At 36.6% G+C, this 26,329-nt stretch overlaps 1 protein-coding gene across 1 annotated transcript in view; it reads left to right on the forward strand.

The window, feature by feature from the left end:
• Nucleotides 1-26,329, forward strand: part of DOK6 (docking protein 6) — a 266,352-nt gene that overhangs the window by 121,192 nt on the left and 118,831 nt on the right. Inside the window, exon 3 of the mRNA XM_054817397.1 lies at nucleotides 4,037-4,151. Within this exon, the coding sequence (XP_054673372.1) occupies nucleotides 4,037-4,151 (115 nt within the window). The remainder of the gene's footprint in view (nucleotides 1-4,036; nucleotides 4,152-26,329) is intronic.

Genomic DNA, 26,329 nt, shown 5'->3' on the forward strand with positions numbered 1-26,329 from the left:
ACCACAGGGAGCAAATTTTGCTACAGCATTCCTTGCTTAAAAAAGTAGATTTGCCTAATGCACTACTCATAAAAAAGGAGCTTTTTTATTTTTGATAAATCTTCAATTTGATTACTCTTTTAAAACCTTCTTAAAATTTGCAAAGAGATGGTTTAAATTATTTCAGAAAAAGTTATAACATTTTTAGGATTTTTTTGTCATTTCAGTAGCTTTGATACTTTCTCCCGTATAAAAGGTTTGTTTGTTTTTTTATTTATTTATTTAATAAGTAATAGATAAAAATTCAAACCACACTTTTAAAAGTCACTGGGATAAAGGAGTCTGGTTGCCAAGGCAAAGTACATTTTTCCCTCATACAAAATAATATAAACTCTCAGGTGTTTATTTTTTAATTGCAAATGTTCAGCAAGTAGAGGAATGACTCACGCTTCATTGGCATTAAACGCAGAATTCAGAATTTGATTAACTTCAATTCTCTCCAGCAGTGGGAGGATAGACTTTCACAGTATTATTACTCTTGCCTCTATGTTTCTACTCTGATTGTGGAGGGAAATATACAGTACAATTTCAAAAGATGAACATGGAAGCAAAAATTCATATCCCTATTTGATATTAAAAATTACATATTCAATAGAAATACTGAGGGACTTATTTGATAATATGGCCTCTCTTGTTGTTATCATCAGCTCGGGTTTCTGAGATGTTAACTGGTGGGGGGGGTTCTGTCAACCTGTTCACTTGCCCAACAGATAAAACTAGAACTGCTTCTTCAGCTTGTATATGGTTTGGTGTACACGAGCCAGCAGCGTGCTCTTGCCGCAAAGAAAGCTAACAATATCCTGGGCTGCTTTAGGAGGAGTGTTGCCAGCAGGTCGAGAGAGGTGATCCTTCCCCTCTAGTCAGCACCCATGCGGCCATAACCTGGAGTGCTGGGTCCAGTTCTGGGCTCCCTGTGCAGGAGAGACATGGATGTACTGGAGAGAGTTCAGTGAAGGGTCACAGAGATGATGAGAGGACCAGAGGATCTCTCCTATGAGGAAAGGCTGAGCCAGCTGGGACAGTTTAGCCTGGAGCTGAGAAGGCTCATTCATTATATACTCATCAGTGAGTATGTTCTCTGCACCTGAAAGGTTTAGAGAAGACAGAGCCAGGCTCTTTCCAGTGGTGGTGACAGGACCAGAGGCAATGGGCACAATCTGAAACACAGGAGGTTCCTTCTCAACATCAGGAAACATTTTTTTTACTGTGAGGGTGACCAAGTCACTGGCACAGTTGCCCAGAGAAGCTGTGGAGTCACCCACCTTGGAAATATTAAAAAATGATCTGGACATGGTCCCAGGCATGTTCTAGGTGACCCTACTTGAGCAGGGGGGATTGTACCAGATGACCTCCAGAGATCCCTTCCAACCTCAACCATTCTGTGATGCTGTGAAATTTGCTTCTTTCTCAGATACAATGATCGGACTGAGTGCTAAAGCTCAGTTATTTTTTTTCTCTCTTTTTTTTTTTTGTTTGCCCAGTAAAATTAGTTATTTTTCCTAACTAACATGTATATAAATTCCCTTTATCCTCGGAATGACTAAAACAGTATTATTTCCAGAAAAATCTTCAGTTCTTGTAAAACAAGGAATTTCAAGGTGAAAGCTAAGATTTATTTTTTTTAAATTGTCATCTTTTTTTTTTTTTCTTGAACCAGCAGAAGTATTTTGGCTACCCATGTTAAACCATTAAAGCATTTGACAAGAAAAGAGATATTTCACAATATCTCATGATAGTTTGAAATATGTCCATTTTTGTGGAAAGATGTATACAAGAGGAATGTGACGTCTGTGTGAAACTATGAATGGCTCATAAAAACTTGCTTTAAGAAAAGAAAGTAAAAGTCAGGGAGTTTGGAAGAGGCAATTCATGTAACTCTTTGCCGGTCACATTGGAGTTATAAGAAGTTCTGTTCTGTCTGAGGAGGCAGTGTGATTCCAGAGACAAAGTTGAAATGTGTTAGCACACACATCCCACACCGCCCCATTTTCCCCTGCATGGAGACTGTTTTTCTTCACTTGCCTTGCATTTTGTTTCATCAAATCTCTCGTATGGATACCAAAAAGCAGCACGCCAGGATTTGGTGGTGTTTTCATTGTCTCTTTCAGACATTAAATTACCACCAGCAAATAAAATTCTATTGTTTGTTCATTTTGTGCTGACAATATTCCTAAGTGTGTGAATGATCTTGCATAATAAAAATGTTCTGTCAATACATTAAATAAAACAGGCTTAATGTACTGATTAACAAGAGAACCCATAAAGTGATCTTTATAGATGGCTAGGTGCAGATCCCCAGTTGTCTGTAGTTATGTTTTGAACAAAAATTACTGTGAAAGTTATATAGTTTTGATGCCAGGAATGTAAGTTTTTTGGATCTGTTATCATACTTATAAGAATTGCAGGATCTTTCAGTAATCTATAATGCTCAAATGCTAAAGCAAAGAATAGATCTCTACTGGGTGAGAGAGACTAGAAGAAGGCTTAATAGGCCCTGTTGTCACTATTCAAAGCACTTCTATTTCCTTTACTACTGTTGCAGAAAGAGAAATGCCCCCTCTTCAACATAACAAGATTTAAGGGTTTTTTTGTGCATGGTGTGCACAATCACACATGCACACACATGTAAAAATATCACTTCCATTTGCTTGTGTTAGAATCACTGGGTTTTTTTCCTTCGTATGATTATTTTCCCTTTAATATTGCACTGTCAGTTATCTTTTTAAATCTTGAGAGGAAAGTTATGGTCATCTTTAAATTATTTTTAAAAATATAAATTCTTACATTAGACCGTATCTAGAGTACCGCATCCCGTTTTGGCCCACCCGTTAAAGCAAAGATGTTGACAGACTGGAGTGAGTTTTACTGAAGGCTGTCAAGACAGAGCCCATAGCAGTCTTCAGTTCTGGGCTCGGGTCTGTCATCAGCACCTACACATTCCACTTCATGCTTTGTCTCAGGTTCCTTCCCTGGCTTCCCGATGGCTCTCACTGCTCATCTGCTCTCAATCTTTTTTGCAATGTCTTTGCCCCAACGTGTTTCATTTTTTTACTGCACCAAATAAAATCTCTGTCTCTTAAAAAACATTCTTTCCAGCATATGAAAAGGAATGCTAGAGCTGTACACAGGGAACATAAGAATTACAAAACAGAGCAAAAAAACCCCCACCCACATTCAGTCCATTTTCTCCCTCATCATAGATGGCCAAACTCATATGGATGACATTTTTCAGAAATTAATTCTCCCTGAGGCAGATTTCCTGCCTGGAAAAGCTAACTATAAACAGATAAAGTTTGCCCAGAGTTCCAAGAAACTGAGAAAAAGATTTTATAATGTGAAGTCTTAAGCAGTTTAATATAGGCTGTGCTACCAGCTCTGGTTGCAATAATGTATTTTTCTTCCATTTGTGTTAATTGTGGTTATCTACTTGCATCAAAGGAAAATGGAAATAGATTTAATTGTTTATGCTGTAAATTTGCTACAAGAGTATTTTTTTTGTCGATAAGCTTTTCTAATATTTGGAAAATAAAATAAAATTCTGAGTTCTTATGAGGATGGCAATTACACTTTAAAGACAGATGAGGATCTATCCTTACAAATGAGAGGCGCTAATTGGCATGATAATTCAGTTACTTCCCTTTACTAATAAGACACCACTGTTCCTACATTAGGCTACGTATTTGATGTAGATTCTGAAATTGATCAAAGTTGTACAAATATAAAAATTGAAAAATATAGAACAATCACAAGGCTATCTTGATGTCATTGTAATAGCTGTGTCTCCAAGGAGAGCTGTATTAGAGAAGTAGACCATGCACTTTTTGATATGTTACATTTTATTTTTTTTATTTATGTGTTTTTGTCAATTAAAAAACCTGTAAGTGTAAATAGCCTTAGGGGGGAAAAAATGGATTATAGTAAAAATTGGGTAGTTATGGTTAATATTTCTATTAGTACTATTTATACACTGGCCTAAAATACTTTTCTTCATTTTAAGGTAACAGAGCTGCACAATATCAAAAACATAACTAGATTGCCTCGAGAGACAAAGAAGCATGCAGTGGCAATTATCTTTCATGATGAGACGTCAAAGACATTTGCGTGTGAGTCAGGTAAGCAATTGGTGGTACATCTCTAGCTTGAAGAAATCAAGTTACACATCAAAGTCTTGCTCAGATGAATTAACTTAAAACACCAGATAGAAATCCTTAGCTTAAAGGAATTTGTTGTAAACAAGAACTTTGGATTTTGGGGTTTAGTTTTTTGGGGGTTTGGTAGGGGTTTTTTTAATATACTTTGGGAGGTATTGGGGGTGTTACAGAGCTCTTTCTTCCATTACTTATCTTTGACGGCATGCAGATGGTCTAAAGACTGGAGATTTTCAGCTAAACTTGTAAAACTGAGTTAAAAATACCTATGGGATATTATTAAGTCAAGATGTAAAACATTCCTTTTTTTACTATGTCTTGCTATAGGCACTTACTAAACTAATAATTATCATGCCATTGCAAATAAGAGGTAAATACCAGCTAAAACCTCAGGATATTGTAGAGCTGGATGTCAAGCAGTCTGTGATTTGAACAGCTACATGGTAGAATGAATGAGTTAAGTTGAGAACAGACTTGGGCATCAGGGTACATAATGACAGGTAGTTACTTGAGAGACACTGAACATGCGCTATTAAAGTGCACTGTTCGCTTGTTTGTTTGAAAATGCAATTGTCCTAGGGTAAATTTTACCTGAAAAAAATGAGAAGTTTTTTAATGATAAAGTTTCTATTTGTTTAGTGACCTATTTGAAACTGTGCATTTTAAAATTATATTTTAATATTATCATATAATCGTTGCATGGTGTACTATCTAAGTTAAATACGGTGAAACAAAATTCAAGAAGCCTGTGGAGGAGGTAGGTTAAGTGTGTAAGGTCACGAATTATGTGGATTTTGGATCAAGTATTGCAAACATTGATATATACGTCCTGTCACGAAAGATGGATTGACAGAGTTTTGTTTGTTTATTAATTTAAATTTAAAAACACATACATAGAAAATCTGTGGCTTTCTGGAATCAGTTTAACAGATTATTAGGTAAGTAGTTCACATTAAAGACTTTAATGTGTAGAATTAATAATGACTGTATAATATAATTAATAATCAAATAAACACATTTGAATTATATTTCCACAGCACTGAAATCAGTTCTACAGAAACTTTTCCATTTGCCTACACATGCATTCCCCTTGTTCTCTAATGAAAAGAACTTACTCCTTTCCTAAAATTACTGTGATGCAGGTAAATTTGAAAAGAGTGACAGCAAATCATAACTTCGGGATTATTTCACCAAAGAAGAGGGGCAAACCTAACAAAGTTGAGCGCATCCGTCCCACTCATTCCTTTCCTTCTGTAACAAACACGATGCAACTCCTTAACCTTGAACCCAGTCGTGTATACAAGATGCAAGTACCCTAAGGTGCTAACAAGATGCCAGTATGAGATGCCCTGCCTTAAGGCGATGCTCTGTGCAAAGGTGTGTTTTGAGTGGATGGAGCCTTGGGTGAAATGATGAACCAGTGGGGACCTTGTGGGCAGAGATCAAAGGACAGACCAACACAGGTGATATTGTAGTAGGTATCTGTTATAGACCTTCTCATCAACAAAAGAAAGCAGATGAAGCATTCTTAAAGCAAGTATAAATGGTTAAAAAGATATTACTGTTGTCTTTAAATACATCAAGGAGAAAACAAAGTTTTTGAGATATAAAGTGACCTTATCACAAGAACAAATATAGAATATATGCCCAGTATCAGTCTATGTTGTTATGGCCATTCAAATAGCAGGAGCAACACAGGCTGAAAATTTAGTGGAAAATTTCTGGGAGTTAAAGCAGTGAGCTTCCGCACAGCCTCACAGAAATCCTTCCCCATTCTCACGTGGTTTTTTTTCTGCACTCCACAGTGTATTATCAAGAAAATGGAGAAATTCTTTTAACTCTGGATGCTAGCTACTGGGTTTGAGGTTCTGTCTTTCCCTAATACCTCTTTAAAAAAAAATTGTTGGGAGGGGGTTTGTTTGTTTGTTTTGTTGTTGGTGGTGGGTTTTTTTCAGATAAGTGTTCTGTTATTTTTTTGTGTAGATATAGCTATGCTCGGACACATGTACTTATTGAGAAGCAATTCCTCCTGCAAGCCTCATGTCCGTACTGTGGCAGCAACCCAAGTGTCTGCACTGAGACAGGCATTCTGAAATGCCCCGTAAACTCTCTCTAAAGTTGTAGATATGATGCAGTAAGCAATGGTGGCTATGCAGGACCATCAAGAAAATGTAACCGGTGGACATGAATACTGATTAAGGCTAGAAGTTCATGGTGCTATTATGGAAATTGCTAGCATGATGAGGATTGTGCCTGAGTAATAGCTAGCTTTCAAGGAATGAAGTTTCTTGGTTGCACTAGGTCAGTGACAGACCATATGGGAGTGTAATTTTTCCTTTAGTGATGCCAGCAAAATATTAAGTGATACAAGTCCCTGGCTCTTTTAGGCTCAGCGGACCCACCAGCACAGGTTTGTGTAAAATTAATTTTAATTTCTAAATGACAGAATGTGAGGAAAATTGAAGAACTTGTAAACCTTTTGATAAAATCAAAATGGGGGGTTGCAGATAATATGGATCCAGAGATAAGAGGGACAAAATAAATTAGGACTGAAATGTGATTTCAGTAATCTGAGTATAGAATGAGATGTAACATGAGGAAAAGTAAAGGGGAAATTCACAGAGAAATCTTAAAAATGCAACCGTGAAACAAATGCAGGCATACCGCAAGATACTGATACTTGCCTGGCTTCTCTTTAGTACAATGCCTCATTCCGTATAGAATTAGATAAATTGAAGAGGTTTATTTCTTTTATGCATGAGCTGCAGTTCTAGAGTTATTGCAATCAAGAAACATCTTCATTATTTTTAAGAGGTTATACTATGGCATTTCCTTAAAACTTCCACTATTCAAGTCCTGGGGAAAATAGAATTGGAGTATTGCAAAAAGTCAATCAGCTACCCTATTTAAAACTTCTGGTTTAGGGGTTTATCCATCTTTACACTACAATGATATAGCTTAAATGATATTAATATTTTTGTGGTTGTTTTGGCTCAATCCACCATTTTGATTTCTTGAATGTCTTGCTGCTGTGATGGTTACCTTGATAAAACTCTTTTATACATGTGTAACATAAACAGTCTTTTTCTACTATACTCTTATGCTTTCAATTTTCTGAGAGCAGCCAAACTGTGATACATAAGTCTTGTTATAACTCTGCAAAAAGAAAGTTTTACTTTCTTGAAAATGAGAGACTGTTGATGTCAAGCAGCAGTGTGTTCAGCAACGCATTTTTTTTAGTTCTGTACGTATTTTTTCCTTTTAAACCTATTTTTACCATTTGTTGGTATTGCTTTCTTTAAAAAAAATTACATCATTGCTATCATTTAAAAAAGGCACAAATTCAGTTAATTTTTGTACTGAAAAAGCTTTTGGGCTATTGCCAAATTACTACTGATTATGAGCTGGGCTCTTTCTCCTTGATATTTTTCACAAGCCAAAAATATTCTACGCTTGAAGAGTTTGACAGATGTCAGTGGAATATTAGATGTAATTCATATCACTATATTCTTTGACAGCTAAGAAGCCTGGAGGTTTTGGATTAAAATTACAGAGAAACATTGAGGCTTCAAGATGAAGCATCAGTGATCATACCTGCTGTTATTACTAACAATACAAATGGCTACATAAGCTTTAAAAACAACCAGATTAAAGTTCCCGTTTTCACTGTTAGTTTTGTGAGTTTGAAGCTCCAGGATCATGGAAGTGGTGGAAGTGAAGAACAGCTTCCCAAATACAATTTTGGTACTGGAAAGAGGAATACAAAGTCCACCTTTTGCATGCAGAAGAATAATCCTATATAGGTGAAAATATTCTGAAAGATGGTATATTTCCCTGTTAAAGTGGCAGGGACTGTTATATGAAAATTTATGACCCTGCCTTTTTTACTTGCTGTTTGTGCTTATTTTTTTTATGTACTGAAGGGTCTTTACTTATTTCTCTGTAAAGCATATGGTCCTTTGGAGGTCAGATGCATGTTCTTACTTCCACACATGCCACAATATTTTGAGATCTAAAAAAAAGAGTGAAAAGGCAGGCGTTGCATGAAGTTAAACATGTTGCTCTGGATTCTTACATTCTCCCTTTTTGATCATATTTGAAACATTATCCACTTTCAGGGCAAAGTTCAGTCTGAGTCATAGTTATAAAGGTTATATTCTAAGATTAATATTTAGGATGCGGATTCTTTTCTTCTCGACAAATAGTTCCATTTTCTTTAATAATGACTTTTATGTCCTAATTTTTTCACGTTTGCCTAAAAATATACATCTTTATTCTGACTTTAACATTTATAAATTAGAAATATTTGGATTTTTGCTCTCATTTCTCATAGTTGATTGCCTTTCCGTTGGTCCTCATTTTTCTGTGGTTATCTGTCTGAACTGCATCGTTGCAATTTTCTGGCACACTTTGGTAATAGGTATAACTAGCAAATGGAAGGAATGCAGAAAATATTACCCCATCTTCAGGACATAGCCATTGATGGAACATTATTACTTTCCAGCCTTTTCAGTCTTTTCAGCCCCTTTTAGGTTGTTAATTGAGTGCAAACTTCATTCTAAAATTAATTAGCATTTAAAAGAAAATACCTTGGGAAGACAAACTTGGATGTTCTTTTAGTAGAATTGCCAGCTAAATTTGAAAACAGTAGACACTCGAAGTGGGCATCATCCCTTCAGTGCTTCCCCCATGCAGATCCCCGAGCTGAGAGCGCTGCCGCACTCTCAGTCTGCTGGCCAAAGGGGGGACAGCAGGGAAGCAAGGTTAACTTCCAGCCTAGCAGGAGCACGCACGGGGGGCTGTGATGAAATGAGTAGGAAAGCTGTTAAGATTTCTAACTGCGGAAACTGGAAAAGGTAAACTTTCTCTGGGACTGTAATATGGGAAACCCGTAGTTTAAGGCTTTGGAGATGAAAACATTTGGAGGCTGAAAAAGTTTCTTTCTGTCCCTAAAGTTTCATTACATAGTTGCAAGGTATATAAGGTATTGCATATTGCAGGTATGATAAGCATTCAGTAGCCCTTGCTGTTCACTTACTATAAGCTTCTCTGGACACTCTTTAGTAATGTTTAACACAGTGGATCCAGGTAAGTAGAGAAGTTCTGTATTATTCTTTCTTCCAGGATGAATATATTGAAGTGTAGACACTGTAAGTGCTTTCCTTATCACAGATTTACTCAAAGGGATTGAAATTTATATGAAATATATACTGTTCCCATAGGAACAAAAGTCAAGCAAGATAGCTAAGATAATAATGAATCATCCATTTTAGAGTGTGTGTAGGACTCCTCGAGAGTGAAAGAGTAGAAAAAAGTCTTCTTGCAGAAGCTGAGCAACTTCAGAAGAGAATCACAAGAAATCAAGGAGATTTCGGCTTCATCTGGTAGATGGTGCAAGGTCAGCTGAATTTTGATTTTTGAGAGACTAGGATAAATATGTGAATCTCAAAACCTCTGCCCTAGAGGTTCAACATACATTTACCTTTCCGAGTAAGCACTGGCTGTTTACCTTAAACTGAAATTTGAAATTATTAATACTTTGCGTATCTATATATAACAAGATTTGTCCCCGATCCCATTTTGAGATTCTAATGGATTTGATAAATATACTGTGTCATGAATAACTGCAAGTCCTATGAAACAAAGATATGGAGATACTGTTTTATCCTTTGTATAATTCATGGCATAAATGAATTTCAATGGCAGTTAGAATAATTTTTAATCATAAGTGTGAAAGTCCAAATCTCCTTCTTATCATATAAACACATTTTATTAGAAGGTAAGGCACTAAGACACTACCTATTTTAACATGCCTTCATGCTATGTATCCCATGGTGTCCCCACACCTTGCTTTTAAAAACTGTGGCCTGTTCTACACAGCCAAAAAACATTCACACACAATAATAAATGTATTACTGGAACCCATCTGAGAACCTTGATGAGTTTTATGCATAAAATGTCCTCACATTTTGAGTTGTTATTAGCAGTTTTCCAAAGAGGGAATGAAAATGCAGCTTCGTTAACCGAATGGCAGATGAATGTCACAAAGCCTGGAGAAGAATCTCAGATGGCAGAGGACTTCTCTCCATAGTAAACATCTACTATAGATATATGTATCAATATTGAATCTGCTTTCACTAAAATATCCATGTGTGAGGTTGTAGTATGGATTTGCAATTGCTGTTACCAGTAAGAAACATGAAATATTGAAAAATATGCAAAATAGAGAAAAGTTTCTCTTTCTTCCTCTTCATCCACTTGTTTCTGATCTAGCTAGATGCTTGTACTCTGTGGCTATACCTTGGCATTCGTCAGAGAAATTGCACAGTTGGCTTTCCACGTTACATGAGAATAGATGAACTATGTTCTGAAGCAGGTTTAAATCCATATCTTCTTCCTCCTGAAAAAAACCTGCTCATTCAAATTGCTGCATATTTTGTATAATGTAGAAGCTAAAACCACTCCAGGATTGTTTTTTAACGAGTGCTTACATGTGGGAATCATGTTATGAAACAACAAAGCTCAAAAAGGTTGAGCTCAAAAAGGGTGAAGGTTGCAAGCACATTTAATGTTTTCATTTTAAAAGTACCTTTTAAAAATCTATGTTAATAATGTGGTGTTTGCAGAACAGATCATGGTAAGTGTCACTGAATACTAAGCAATTTCTTACCGGCTTTACACAATATAAAAGACTTTGGGATTTTTTTAAAGACTTTGTAACATTGTCATTATACTTAAGGTTGTTTTTTCCTCATGCTGTTCAGGTTCTTAGGCATATTACCTTGGTTTTATTCTGATGATCGTAGAAGTGAATTCTTAATAACCACTGCATTTGAAATGATGGTCTGAGTGACATTTAGCCAACTGTAACCAATCGAATTTCATTATTGGAAAGTATAGAACAATACAGAGTAAGTCTTAGCAGGAAGAAAAAAGCAAAGTGAAGAAATAATCATTGCCTGTTTATATTTCTGATAGAAAATAAGGCTGGAAGTAATCTTGGGAAGCCTCCCTGTCCTAAGGAAGTATAAGCTATACCTATTTATAGATGTATATGTATATATGGATATCATTCCTGGTAGATAATGTCTTGTCTGTTTAGGTTTTTTTGAACATAATTAAAAGAAACAAAATGTATCAGGAGTACTAAGGCTGAAAAGAGAATGGCATAGCAGCATACAGTTGAAACTAGAACAAAAGCCTGTCCTTTCCATCTTGGTTAATCTTTCTCATGTTGCATTATGCATGTGGTAGTCTTTAATTGAATAATTTGTTATAGGGCCCTCTGCTGTGGTAGGTACTTTGGAAGAGAAGTGAATGAGACTTAGAGTTTTAAGAAGTTTTCTGTAAACCTATGAGAAATGGATTCCATTTCTTTCCTAGGCTTATACTGTCTAGCACCTAGAACTGCAAAACACAATAATGTACATTTGTATGGTTTCAAATTTGCTACTTCCTGTGTTCTAAAGATTGCAATTTAAAAATAGATTAAAAAATGTTCTTGTAAGAAGGAAATCCAAACAAGATGTTTTCCTTGGAAATTCAGGCAGGACTCCAAAGCCTGATTATTGTGGTGTAGCTATTCTTCCCCAGGCTTTTAGGCTTCTGACCACCATCAACATGATACAACTGCCCTTGACGCTGAAGTCACGGATTCTTCAGCAGCCTGCCAGGCAGAAAGGCAGAGAGATGAGTAGATTTCTGACAGTGCATTTAGGTCTCAATGAATCTGCATTTAGTCAGAAAAGGCCCAACCAGCTCTAAGGATAACACACTTCGGAGCGAGTCATCACTGCCTTCAGAATTATCACTTAAAACCTTGCAGAAATGTTAGCAGCATGTTAAGATGTGTCATCTGCAAGGGTTGTATTTTTCATTGCCTGATGAAGGGGAGAGTCAATAAAGAATTTTTTTTTGGTTGTGTCTTCATGCCTAGATACAACCAGTCTTGGCCACAAGCCAGCCTGCTGCAAGCCAGCTCTAGTTTGTAAGTACTGCAGCTTTAGGTTAGGAAGACATCATGTCTCTGCGAGTTTCCCATGCTTCACATCTGGTTTGCAGTAGAGTCAAAATAGAAACATGATCACCTGCTCTTACCAGTAAACATGATGTTAGAGTTGCAAGGAGGCAGGACATGTTCAATGATGGTTATCAGGATGTATTGTTAGGTAAAACAAATCTGTGCTACTTCTATTTCCAACATTCATATCTAGGACCCACAGAACATGTAGTTATGTTGTAGTGGGCTGACATTGGCTGGCCACCAGATGCCCACCAGGCTGTTCTCTCACTCCCACTCCTCAGCAGGGCAGGTGGAGAAGATATGATGAAAAGCTCGTGGGTCAAATAAGCACAGGGAGATCACTCACCAGTTACTGAAACAGGCAAAACAGACTTGGGGAAGATTAATTTGATTTATTGCCAATTAATAACAGAGTAGAATAGTGAGAAATAAAAAAAAACCCCCAAACTAAAAACACCTCCCACCCCTCCCTTCTTCCCAGGCTCAACTTCACTCACAGCTCTTCTACATCCTTCCCCCAAGTGGCGCAGGGGGACAGGGCGTGGGGGTTGCAGTCAGTTCATCACGTTTTGGCTCTGCCGCTTCTTCCTCCTCATGTTCTTCCCCTGCTCCAGCATGGGGTCCCATCCGTGGTATACAATCCTTCACAAATTTCTCAACATGGATCCTTCCCATACTTCCCACGGGATGCAGTCCGTCAGGAACAGACTGTTCCAGCATGCATCCCACATGGGGTCACAGGTCCTGCCAGAAAAACTGCTTTGGCGTGGGCTCCTCTCCATGGGCTGCAGCTTCTGCCAGGAGCCTGCTCCACTGTGGGCTCTCCCTGGCTGCAGCTTCCTTCAGGGCACATCCACCTGCTGCGGTGTGGGGTCCTCCATGGGCTGCAGTGTGTATGTCTGCTCCAACATGATTGTCCACAGAGTGCAGGTCTACCTGTGTCACCATGGTCTCCAAGGGCTGCAGGGGGATCTCTGCTCCAGCTCCTGGAGCACCTCCTCCCCCTCCTTCTTTTCTGGCCTTGGTGTCTGCAGGGCTGTTTCTCTCACATTTTTTGCTCACCCTTCCCTATCACACACTGCTGCTCAGCGTTTTTACTGTACCTTAAATGTGTTTTCACAGAAGCGCTACCAACGTTGCTGGTGGGCTCAGCTTAAGCCAGCAGGAATTGGCTCTGTTCAACACTGGGGCAGCTTCTGGTGTCTTCTCTCAGAAACCACCCCTGCAGCACCCCTCACTACCAAAACCTTGCCATGTAAACCAAATACATAAATAAAGAAATATTGATGCCTCAAGGAACTGTTAGCAAATAAGCAAGTTTAAGATAATCCTGTGTAACTGTTTATCACTTACTTTGTGTCTCTTCCATTTTTTTGTTTTTTATTATTGGGACTAGTAGTGTTAACACTCTCGGTTTTTAAACACATCTATTTACTTTATCACTCAAACTCCTAATACTTTCAGTCTGCTCTTCTGGAAAGTACTGGCGTGTTACTGACTTGGCACGAGTATGCCAACACAGAGAAGTACATAGCTGGTGGACTTCCAGATTGTTTCCTTTTTTCCATATTTTTTTCCCCACTTAAAAACTTTCTGTAACAATAATAGAAGATACCATTATTTAACTCATACCTGTTGTGTTTGGGTATATTTCTACTTGCTTTCCTTTTGGGATTGGTGTAACACCCCACCTGCCCTCCACAAGTTTGCTAACACTGGAGTGGAAGCCAGGTATGAAGTGAGATAAAAAGGCTTCTGCTCATCTACATGGAATGTAGGTCAGATCTCCTGGGATTTGTGAATATGTATCACATTATAAAATTACGTGACTTCTGCGATTCCTGACCTCTCCTGAGGGTAGCATGCATTTAGTGACAGTACAAAAATCATGACATTAATTTATAGATTGAATTTGGAGTATTGACAGATGATGTATGGCTGGCTGAGCCTAGGGAGAGTTCAATGAATAACATGATAATTTACTGCTCCAAACCTGAATCAACCGATCTATTTTTCATTCTTTGTCACTATGCAGCTTGCATTGCATTTGGCTGCTTACAGTGCGTAAGGTATATGGGACTGCTAGGAAGTTAACTGTTTCAAGCCTTTTGAAACACTTTTGTCACTGAATGATGACAAGCTGAGAGGAATAGCATGTGTAAATGAGCACAGAAAGTTTTGTGCGCTAATAATGTGTACTTAATGTATTCAGCATGGGATATTTTACTTCATGTACAGTCTAGCCATGAAAATTTTGGACAAATTTGTGCACAGTAGGAAAAAAATATGTATATACATTTGGTGTTCTCTGGCCATGTATCTTCATATAATTTTGAAAGGTTGCTTAAGTCCACTGCCAATATGAATGTTGCCATCACCATTAAAACCCCAATGGGCTGCGCAACAATCAGAATGGCAACTGCAGAGTGATCAGTAAAGCTTATAAATTTGGCTTTCACTGCTGGTTAGCCATGAGAGCTAAAGCAATTCTAAAGACTGAACCGTGTGTGAGACTACTATAGGTATATAGTGATGGGCAAAGTTTTATGGGACTTGTGACCACATGTTCTTGTAGGATTTTCTAGAGTTGTCCCAGCTTCCAAACCTGCAGAGCAAATTTACTTAATGTATTCTCACAGCCCACTTAGGTTTTTTTAATCTCTTTGGCTGTATTTCATGGGAAAACATATTGAAATATGATTTAACTTTAAGAACATAAGTAAATAAGTTTTAGGCAGAAGTAGCTCTGAATTACATTAATTCAAATGTTCACTTTTCCTGTGTATTTGAAAAGACTACATCTATAATTTATGTCCTCCAAATAAAAGTCGGAAATGTACCCCTTTAGAAAAGTACAGGAAGTTTTCCAGTTAGTAATTATGGCCTCGTAACCTCTGAGAGTAGCACCGAAACCAATCTCTTGTGTTTTTACTATCTAGATAAATATCCAGTTCTTTTCTAAATTTTATATAGTACCGTGTTTGTCTCAAATATCAACTCCTTCCCAGTAGTTATGCATTGGTTTTAGCAGTAGTCTTATCAAGACTATACTTCCTGAGAGTAATCTAGCATTACTGAGATTGGCCCCCGGTTTGGAGATTTAACTAGAGTAGTTCATTAATCTCCAAAAATAGGATTCCAGTAAAAACATGCAACAGTTTCTTTCACATAATGGTCGAGATTCCCGGATTTCAGGTAGGTATGCAAATGAATCACAAATACACCAATTAGCAAAGATTTCAGTTTCTAAATAGTGTATTCCCAGACGACTGCTATTCCCCTGTTTTCATAATGGATAATCCTGGGGTGAAGTTCCAAGCAAGTCAGCTTTACTTCTCTTAAAGAGAGGACTTGGCCTTTTCCCTGGTAAATAAATAAGAATGTTTTCCTGAATTAATTTTACTGTGTGAGTAGTTCCTCTGTCAGTTTGAGATGTTCAGCCTTAAATTCTCTGGAGATCTTTCTTACACTAAATCTTTTCTTTTTTTATTTCAAATAAGAAAATTCGGTTGAAGGCCAAGAAGCAAATTGTGCTTCAGACGTCCAAAGAAGCTTAATAAAAAAGAGGCTTTATTAGTCACAATCAGTGCTCCTCTTAATGTAGTCTTAAAGTAGCGTGGTTTTAAAAGCAGCAGCCTGAAGTACACTGCTCTTCTTCAAATCAATATGACATTAATTGCAATTCAGTCTTTTCTATATGAAGATTGCATTGAAACAGGAAAATGTGAACATATTTTTCTGTAACTGTAGTTCAGGTACATTCATACAATGTTTTCATAACCTATACAGAGAAATGAACCTTTTAGCTCTAGAAAAGCTTTCTTGTTTCTAATTTGTCTCCTGAAGCATGGCTGCTTTTAGAGCTTTGTTTTAAGCAATTCCAACTGCTTCCAACTGCTGCTAAATCTGCCTTGCAAGTTAATCTGAGGTTAAAACTGAAGGTAATAAATGGAAAAAAACAATAGAAGGGAGTTGTTGACTGCACAGGTCTTCTGAATTTGCATTTTAGTTTTTAAATAGTTAAATCTATTTTTCAATTTTAATTGGTTTTGAAACTTAGAAAATAATGTATTCATGTGCAAATAAGGCAAGTAACGTGTTATTGATGGAAAATATGTTAATTTTCTCCCTCCACTGATATAGCAACCATTGGTCTTAAAATTTTATATAAAAATATGAAAAAAATATATAATTTGGGGAATTCTTTGCATTTTTACTTCAGATTCAGTTTTTATCGATTTGCAAATGTTCCAGAAAGCAGAACAAACATCATATTATGTTTAAATTTTGCAGGTACTTGGTGGATCAAAGTTTTTGATTGCTTCATAGTAGACAGATTACTTTTAATTAATTCAAATTGACCAATCACCTATTTCAATCCTTTTACATGCCATGGTGAAGAGAGAATCAACAATTATGTTCACCTAAAGTAATGTAAATACTTCTAAACTGTGTTCATATTTTTCTTCTAACAATGCATTCATATAGTGTCCTGGCATGCGTTAGAGGTTTAAGCTTCATATTCAGTAAAATCCCTATGAGGTGTACTAGTCTTCGTGTGATCGTGTGAAGATCTGAGCCTTACTTTGAAGTGAAAGCTGCATAGTCATTAGAATTATGAGGAATTTTGATCTGCTTTTAAATGATCAAAATCTAGCTACATTTACTTTCTGGAAAGCTGTACATTTTGAAAATCTGGGACATTTCTTAGTTTTTCCATGTTTGTATCTGTATCTGGACTTAATTTTACAATTATTTTTTTTGTAAATTGCAGCAGCATAAAATTACTAGCAACTCTTATTAGACTATCACTTCACTGGGTAGCATTATGGAGTGATTTGCCTGCATGTTTGTGATCATGTAAGGTAAAGCTGAAAAACTGATAATAGCAAGTTCCTTGTTTGTTTTCTACACCAAGTCTTTCCTTAAAAATGTGTGTAGTTCTAAAATTAAAATACGGGCATAATATTGTTATTTTCCTAGTAATTAATACATAAAACCTGGTCTATTATGAAGCATCATTTGTTTCTAAACTAGTCATAATTAAAAGTAATCCTGACATTACGAGAAAAAAGTAAGCCTGTTGGCTAACAGAAAAATTGAGACCAAATTAGTGAAGTGGACAAAGAAAGCAAGTCTACCAGCAAGGTGATCATTTAATCATCTTCCAAATAAGAACAATGCCAAGAATATTATTATCAATGTTTCAACAAATGGGAAATACTTTGTAAGGTGTCCCCCAAAGATAGCTCTGTGGACTGCTGTAGGAAACTCAGTCAACTCCATTTCAAAATGATACTTGCTCAGTGACAGCATGAATTTGTCTGTATCTTTAAAGTTCTTCATTGGCCAGACCTCTCAGTAGCATAGCATTTCATTTCAATTTCAAGGGGAAAAAATAAATCAATCATGTGACTGAAGTTTATATTCCATAAATAAAACATGAAGTCGATATTACAGCCAGTTTTTCTACCCAGATTGTGTTACAGATAATTTTGACTGGACCTAGCAACTGAAATAATCAAATTAGAGAATTTGCTGTGGGCATATAAAATTAATATGACTCATAAATGTAAAACGAAAGAACATTTGAATGTGCTAATGGATAAACCTCTAGATAATTAAGCTAACCTATCTAGGAAAGACATGTCTTTGTTAGGTGTATTCCTGTAAACATTAATCCAGCAGGAATGACAAAATATCTTGCTGTGTAGCTTCTGCTTTATATTCTAAACATCAGTGATCATGCTGTGGTAGGTTTGCCTGAATGTGCAAGAAAGTCAGCCTAAACTTTGCTATAGCTTACAATCACTTCACTGAAAAAATGAGAAGTGAATTAAGTAAGGTGTCTGACATTTATCTCCTCTATTCTCTCTAGTGGTGGGAATTGAATTAATGCAGGAAACGGAAAAAGCCAATGTCATTTCAAAATGTTTTTGTTCAGTGACAGTGTGAATCTTTTCCAAGTGTAGTACAACGTCCGTGACATCTATGTGATTCAGGAAGTAGTGCTCCCAGCATATGTCACTAGGTATGGCGGCACTTCTCGTTAATGAATGCTGTCCTTCCACTGTTACTCATCAGCAATAAAGTACAAATCAGCATTACCCAGATATGTGACTTCTCTATATTATGTTTATCCAACAGCAATTCCAGTGTGTGCTGAGTATAACTAGTTTTCTTTCTGTATGGCATTTCATATTGACAGTTATACATTTTGCTGAGAAGTGTTTATTTTTTATCTATAGAAAAAGACTGAGATGAAAATGTAGATTACTGTGGTTAAGGACCAAGTGAAAAGAAATTCTAAGAATCCTGTGTCATTAACTAGTCCTTCAAATGCAATGCCATGCTATGCATTTCTTGATATTTGGAGATTTCCTCGGATTCATATCCTATCAAAAATTGCCATTTTAGTTAAAATGGAGACAGGAGTATAACAAAAATTAATAGTGTAAGGCAACAATCTAATTGAAAAGGCTTAATATCTTTATTTCTAAGGGTTTATTTTTAAAAGCTAGAAAAAATACTAGAAAATGTGAGTAGGAGGAAGCTGGAAGAAGTGCTGTATGTTTCTGCATGTGATTATGTCAAACTACTTTATAGGCAGTTTGCATCTGCACACAGGCTAAATTAAGAAAATAGTGGTACCCACCCATGAATTATGAAGTTTTAAATCATTTTAATTTTGTAAGGTTGTCACATCTATAATTTGAGTCTCCTTTGTGAGTCAAATAGATGACAGCATGTAAAAAATTTGTATGTATGCTGATGAAGATTATGATGAATTCTGAAGAAATTTTATCTTTAATGGATGTCTTGAAGAAAAACTACAAATTTATGACTCTAAGTAGTGTGTATGTAAAAAGCTTCATTCAAAATTTGTTTTTGTGCTTGGAAGCATTATACATGTATTTGTCAATACAAACCTTGGGCTTCATGAGGTATCAAATCAAGGGAGTAAAAGAAGATGCCAAGTTTTCTGATATAAATGGAAAAGATTCTCTCTCCTTCTAGCTCAGTAAAGCTACTCCTCCAAAATTTCACTGTCATTTATATACCAAGTTTCTTTCATTCCTGCTTCAATCTACTATATTACTCTACTGGTTTTGGACATGGAAACTGATTCATTAATTTTAAAAGTTACAAAGATTCTATGCAAAGGCCTATGTTAGGTTTTATTATGAAAATATAAAGAATAATAAGTGTCAACCTGCCCTTATCTGACTCAGTAAAAAGGAGACAATTATGCATTTACTTGCTTTTTTGTGATCTGACTGCTATTATGATCTCATTTTAACACTGTGATCCAGGAAAAAAACCTGATGTCAAATTCATTTGTTTATGAGTAAGTCAATAAACCCCTGGTTACCCTCACATAGCACCAAATCAAGAAGTTATTTTTTTGCAGTTTTTAAGAAAACAGAGCTAGGAGTAGGCCACAGTTTCCAGGCAGAAGGAAGAGTAACATTCAAGTCAACCATTTCCTCATTTAAAAGCATTGATGCAGAAAATAGGGAAAAACGTATGGCAGCATATATGTTGTACTTTTGCCCATTTGTTGAGTGTGCTGATGGTGCTAGATAACTCCTTTTTAAAACACAGTGATCAATTTTCTCATCCCTATTATGAGTTAATAACTCATTTCTGTTTATAATTGGCCTTCCAGATTGTTCTCTCCATTAAGAGATATCAGCCAGGGAGAACCTGGATTTGAATTTAGCTTAGCTCCTGAGGGATCCCAAAGAGGACTTTTGCCTGGAGTCCGAGTAAGAAACACAGAAGGAGACTGGTTGTTGGTAGTGTATGAATCCAACTCTTCCATAAAAAAAAGGACATCTATCCCCTTGGAGGGGATAGACGATTGGCCTTTAGTACTGTGTGTGTTTATAAATCAATTCACAAGTAAGCCGTAAGCGGGCCATTGATCACCAGTGTGCATAAATTACAGCTTCATCTTCAGATACTGTTTTTCCGTGTAAACAGCGCCCTTGATTTACAAACCTAAATCCTAACCTTTCTGTGCAGTTCTCGCTTTATATGTTTCAAAATATTAAATTTAAACATTCTTTATACTTCTGTGATGAGTTGTTTACCCTTAAATAAAGATGAAAAATTTGAAATAAAGCAATCTTTTGTCAGTGAGTTTCCAGTTAACATGGCCTTAAGCCATCATTCAGCAGAGTTCTTAAAGTTTCAAGTGATTTAATCTTGGTATGGTCTGTAAGATTGCATTCATCAAGACTTATTCTGATTTTCTTGGAGGAAAATGACACATAATTGAAGTTGGATCTATTTGCTGTTTTCCTGGTTCAGCAAAGGACGTAGTTTTGCTGTGCTGAATCTTAGAAGTGTTCCACTGAAATTAAAAAAAAAAAAAAAAGTCCTATTTACTTAATGAAAGTTGGGATTCTGAGTTTCAGCTTTAAGCAGACTGCCTCTTCTCAGGCAGCCATGTGTGTTTCTTACTTAAATAGCAGTGGTGTGTATCGAAAACCAAGAATCTAAAATGGCATAACTTAGATACAGTTTTATTTTAGGAGACTAATATTTACAGGACGTTTTGCCTGACTGGAAAGAGTCTATTTTCATAAAACATTTTTTTTAATTGAAATAAAATTTAGGTGCATCAAATGTAAGGACCCATTTAATGCTGAGAATAAAAGTTACAAGAAAAGTGCAAAATAAGAGTAAGAAATTAGAAGAATTCATAATAAAAAAGAATCTCCTTCTGTAGAAGAATTCTGTAGATACGAGATTTGAGAAAGACATTTCTCATTATATTTTCTTATATACTAACTCTAGACTATGCAACTGTTAAGGGTTGTTTGGTTTGGTTTGTGGGGTTTTTTTTCTTTTTGCAGTAGTACCACATTGAACTCTACCAAGAATAAAGCAAAAGACGCACGGGGTCGTCTCTAGCTAATACTTAGTTCTGTCTGAGAGTAAAATTCTATGCAACTGAAAACCAAGTAGAACACATACCATGGTGTTATGGTCTATGGTTATGGCTATTTAATCTGTATTAAATCAGGCGGAAGGTCTCTGCAATTGCTTTGAACCAGTTTCTATGCACTTCCAATTACTGTGGTGGGTTGACCTTAGGTGGATGCCAGGTGCCCACCAAGCCACTCTATCACTCCCCTCCTCAGCAGGACAGGGAGGGGAGAAAAATAAGACAAAAAAACCCCAACCCCAACCTCATGGGTCAACATAAAGGCAGTTCAATAAAGCAGAAGCAAAAGGACGCATCTGGAAGCAAAGGAAAACCTGCAAATAGAAGATTTATTCTCTAGTTCCCATCAGCTTTTATTGCTGAGCAGGCATCATACGGTATGGAATATCCCTTTGGTCAGTTTGGGTCAGCTGTCCTGGCCGTGTCCCCTCCCAAGATCTTGCCCACCCCCAGGGTACAGGTGAGGGGAGAAATGTTGGAGAGACAGCCCTGGTGCTGTGCCAGCCCTGCTCAGCAGCAGCCAAAACCCTGGTGTGTTACCAACACCTTGCTGGCTGCCGATACACAGCACAGCACGGGGAGGGCTGCTGTGGGGACAAGTCGCTCCATCTCAGCCAGACCCAATGCAATGACGTAAAATCCTGACTGTTAACTCTAATAGTAGCAAGGACTCAGATCTTTACAGCACTAGTTTTAGGGTTTGGGGGAAAATGCTCTTTCTTGGGCAATGGAAGCACAGAAAGAAAAAAATTATTCTTTCAGGGGGGTGGTTGTTATTTTGAAAGTGGCATATAGCACTGTGCAGGAAAGGTTTCCTGGAGCCTTTGCAAAATTAGAAGGGGACAGCACTAACGGTGCCCTCTGTGCTCAGCCAAAATGGGACAACATTTAATAAATCTAAGTATTCAAAGCTGGAAGTCTTGCTTTAGTCAGACATGTCTAACCAAAGGGGAGCCAAAGGGAAGAAAGGAGGGAGATTCCAAAAACTTCCTAGTCTGTTAGTCATTGTCTGCTTCTACTGATTTAATGCAGAAGATATTCAGATGGCTGCAGCGAAAGTCACATGGTTAAAGGCATAAAAGCAATGAAGCATATAGTGACAATGGGGCATATTTTTTCTCCCATGTATTGAAACTGGTCCTTATCACCTTGATTTTGTATAGGAAAATAATACTTTTAGAATTATTTACCTTATCTATCGGTGTTTCTGATCTTCAAGTGGCAAGATTTGTCAATAGTTCAAAGACAAGACTGAATATTTAACATATTTTAAAAAATAGTGAAATGAACTTTAGAATTTGTACTAGTTCATTTGGGTATGGATCCTTTTACTAGACTGTAACTTAAACACTTGACAATGGGAGAGAGGCATACTTCAGATTTACACAGAAGGTATTGCATTTCCCGTGCATTTAAGATAAGACCTTATAACTTTTCCAAGAGGAATAAAAGTATTGTAGGAGTAGACTAAATCTGAAATACTATGAAGTTTTATGTCAGGCAAATGCTATTGCTATCTGCCAGTGGCTGGGTAGCTGCCTAAGTTGATGCGGTAGCATCCTCGGTGCGTTACGTTAGCGGTGACAGACCCTTTTTGGACACTTGACTGATGGTGTTTATGTCATTCCCACTACAGACAAGCTGCCTGAGGTTATTTTGCTTTCATGCTGTTGTCTTTTAACGTTAATAACTGTTGAAACAGGTATGGATTGACCATCCTGGGGAACTGCCTAATTCCCAGCCAGATTCTTGTAACTGGCCCGTTAGTTACAGACCAAATGTCAATGTTTCTTCTATGTTCAGGTGGGTTTTCATAGTTGTTACTTTGCATTTGAAAGAAGGTTTGAATTGAGAGTGAAACTTTGCTAGGGATATTTTTGAGTAATGACGTTCTATTAGCTCGCTGTTGTTATCACCAATGTTTGATATTGTTGTCTATGGTATAATGACAGTCACTAGTCCCCAGCGTGAAGTAATATACACGATCTGTAAAGATACCTATAAATCTACCTTCAAGGACTAATTTATCTACTAAATAGCATTCATTTCTGAAGGACTAATCGCTGAGTAAAGTGATATTCACTTTTTTTAATAGCAGAAATTAGCCATTTACCTAAAAAAAAACCAAGTCCCATAGCTACACTAGCACTAGTATTGAGCAAATGAAATCACTTTCTTGTACATTAACTATTTTTCCTCATTTTCACGTACATTTTTTAAACAAGTCAAGTAGGTTCCACTTCTGTCTGAAAACTACATTCTCATTCAGCATTTCAGATGGGAAAGTGTTTCGCACTCTTTAACTTTGGTGAGAGACTGCTAGTCAGTGTTGTGAGGAATTTCTTTAAGAGTTGGAGTGAAGGGTGCTCTTTCACTGCAACTTTACACTGGAAAGGAGGAGCAGTGTGCGTCAAAGTAGATATTATGTGCAACTAAAGTCTATTTAAGGGAAATAGTTTAACGGACAGTGACATCAGTATTATAAATATTTTTAAATACTGTTGTTGCTTTCAAAATCATTCACTTAACGTTGTATGTGTTTATATCATAGACAGGATAGTAGATGGTGTAGTAGCTGAGTGCTGGTTATTCAAGCTGACAGTTCTGATCAGACTTGCAGAAATGAAGAGGGAATTGTCAGGAAAATGTCACTTTTCGTATAGCTCAATAACTACAGGGATGCACAGCTGTCTATTTGCAAACACAGGTACGTGCACAAATTGAAATTTTCAGAACCCTGTTTGTGATGTATCTTACAGCATCTCCAAATAAGTGTGGATGATTTTTGGCAGAAATATCAGTTTTAATTTTATTATAGCTATAATGTCTTTTGGTAATTATTGTCATTAACTATGCTATCCTCATGCCAACACAAGTTTAAAATAGCAAATGATGGGAAAATAAAAGTTTCTTTCCATATAATACTTAGACTATGTATTCCCTTCGTTAAAAAAGTGCACTAACAAAATATACCAACAGTTAAAATCTCAGAATAATATGTGTTCATATTCTGTTATTATTAATTTAGCTTAATTGCTGCATTATTCAATATTTCCATAAGCAAAAAAACTTACAATGCTCAAACTGTACAGAGAAAGGTGGGTATGTCATTAAACTGATGGTATATTCAAAAGTATGCATACATTTTAATAGCTGGAAATAGTTAAAAATTAATGGGTTTATGGTATTAAAAGAAAAAAGTGGCGATGAGAAAAAAATTTTGAGGATCTTGACTCACTGACTTTTTTTTTCTCCAAAGAATATTGTCATATTTTCTTTAAAATAATATGTCATAGCCTGAATATAGAGCATTTTCAGTAAATTTTTAAGATTTAACAGTATATGTGGTTTTCCTTCATTACTTTTCTTTGCCTTTTTGGTTCAGTGATTTACATTTGTGTAATAACAGGAGAGTCTACTCCAGGTGAAACATTCAAACATCACAGTTCAATAAAAATACAAAAAAGTTTCCTTAGAGGCAGCATTAGTTAAAACACAAGCAAAAAACTCTCTATATCTCAGAAAAATCTTCAAATATAATTGGTTAAAAAAAAAATTTTAATAACCAAATTGCTTTCAGAGTTGCAAGCCACTATCGTTGTTACTATCTAATTGAAAGCAAGTTTTAGTCTACATAGAGACTAATTCTCTGTTCTTTTACACTAAATAGAACTTATGTTCCCTTCATTGCTTCCTATCTCTTATTTAACAAAAAAATTGCATAATCCATGCATAGCCAGTGTTAATCAGTAATACCTGTTATTACATAAAATAAGCATTACTCATATATTTCTCTGAGCAACGATAAGAAATAGCCACACTGCTTTGCATTTGTATCTGTGTTTGAGTGTGTGTGATGTGCTCTATTAAAAGTGCCCTAAGTAATGGAGACACTGTTAGATAATGTGTTTTAAATATTTATAAAATAAAATTATGTTTGAATCATCAAAGGATTATATATCTCCTGATAAAGGATAGAGGTTTTTTAAGATATTATTGATTTTGATAAGAAATTACATGTCTGCAGGCAATGGTGTTATTTGCTAGTGAAAAAAACCTGAAATTAAGTTGCTGCATATATTGTATGCGGTGCCGTATAATAGCACATCGGTCCTGTGGGAATTCTATGATACGTTTTCCTATTAACTTCTAATTAAGGCTGGGTGATTTTTAGAAGAGATAAATTGGCACATGTGGCTTTTCCGCATCATCTTGCTTAGAGAATATCAGGTCTAAGTCCTACTAATCCAAACAGGAAATATTCTCCAGTTTCATTCAGAGTAGGAATATTCAGTTGGATTTAGACTTTTTTAGTAGTTTAGAGGAAAGAACAGGCAAACAATTTGTGCATAAAATACATTAAAATGTTTCGGAAAGGAAGAAACTAACATTTTAGCTTTATTCAGTTTGACATTAGGGAAAGCTCAAAAAGTAAGTGAAGTTTTTGGATTTACGCATGGACAATTTTTGTTATCCTCCTCTAATATTGCATCCATGTTATTCCCATTAAATCCCTGGTTGCATCACTTTGTGTGAGCTGCATGAGAAGGGGAAGAGACAAATTTCCTCAACTTTGTTTTTAAACTTTAAGGGTTGTGTATAAATTGAGCCTTTTTTTGACCGGTGCAATAATTTGCTGCTGCAGCTGGTGATGGAAAGGGTCTCCTGGAATGGAGCATATTGCCTTGCAGAGCAGGAGATGGAATTACTCAAGGAGCCAAAAGCTGAACTGAGCAGGAGTGGCCACCTCTTTGGGGCTTTAATCTCAGGCCAGTGGCATTCGACCAGCCATAGGCTCGCAGCTTGTGGTGGGTGATGACGGGCTCCTGTGGGATTGTGCAATGTGAACATAGGGGGTACATGTGAAAGAGTGTGAAGTTATCAGGATTCAGAAGGTATTTGGTTTAGTCCACACATAAAATACATCCCAAGCTAGGAGTTTGAAAGCAATCCCACCTCTAGCCTTAGAGATCTAGAGGATCTCTAAGGGCAGGGAAGTGAAATATATCTCTGTATCTGTGTCCCCACCCCAGCACCTGTGATGCATCATGAACTGTTTTAAACTGCAAGTAGCAGAAGAGCTCTTTCACTATTACGAACCTATATTTCTCATACCATTTTCCAACAGTATTTCAGCATCATTATTATACCAAAAAACGCTTT

Source organism: Grus americana, chromosome 2 (assembly GCF_028858705.1).
Source record: "Grus americana isolate bGruAme1 chromosome 2, bGruAme1.mat, whole genome shotgun sequence".
Taxonomy (NCBI): domain Eukaryota; kingdom Metazoa; phylum Chordata; class Aves; order Gruiformes; family Gruidae; genus Grus; species Grus americana.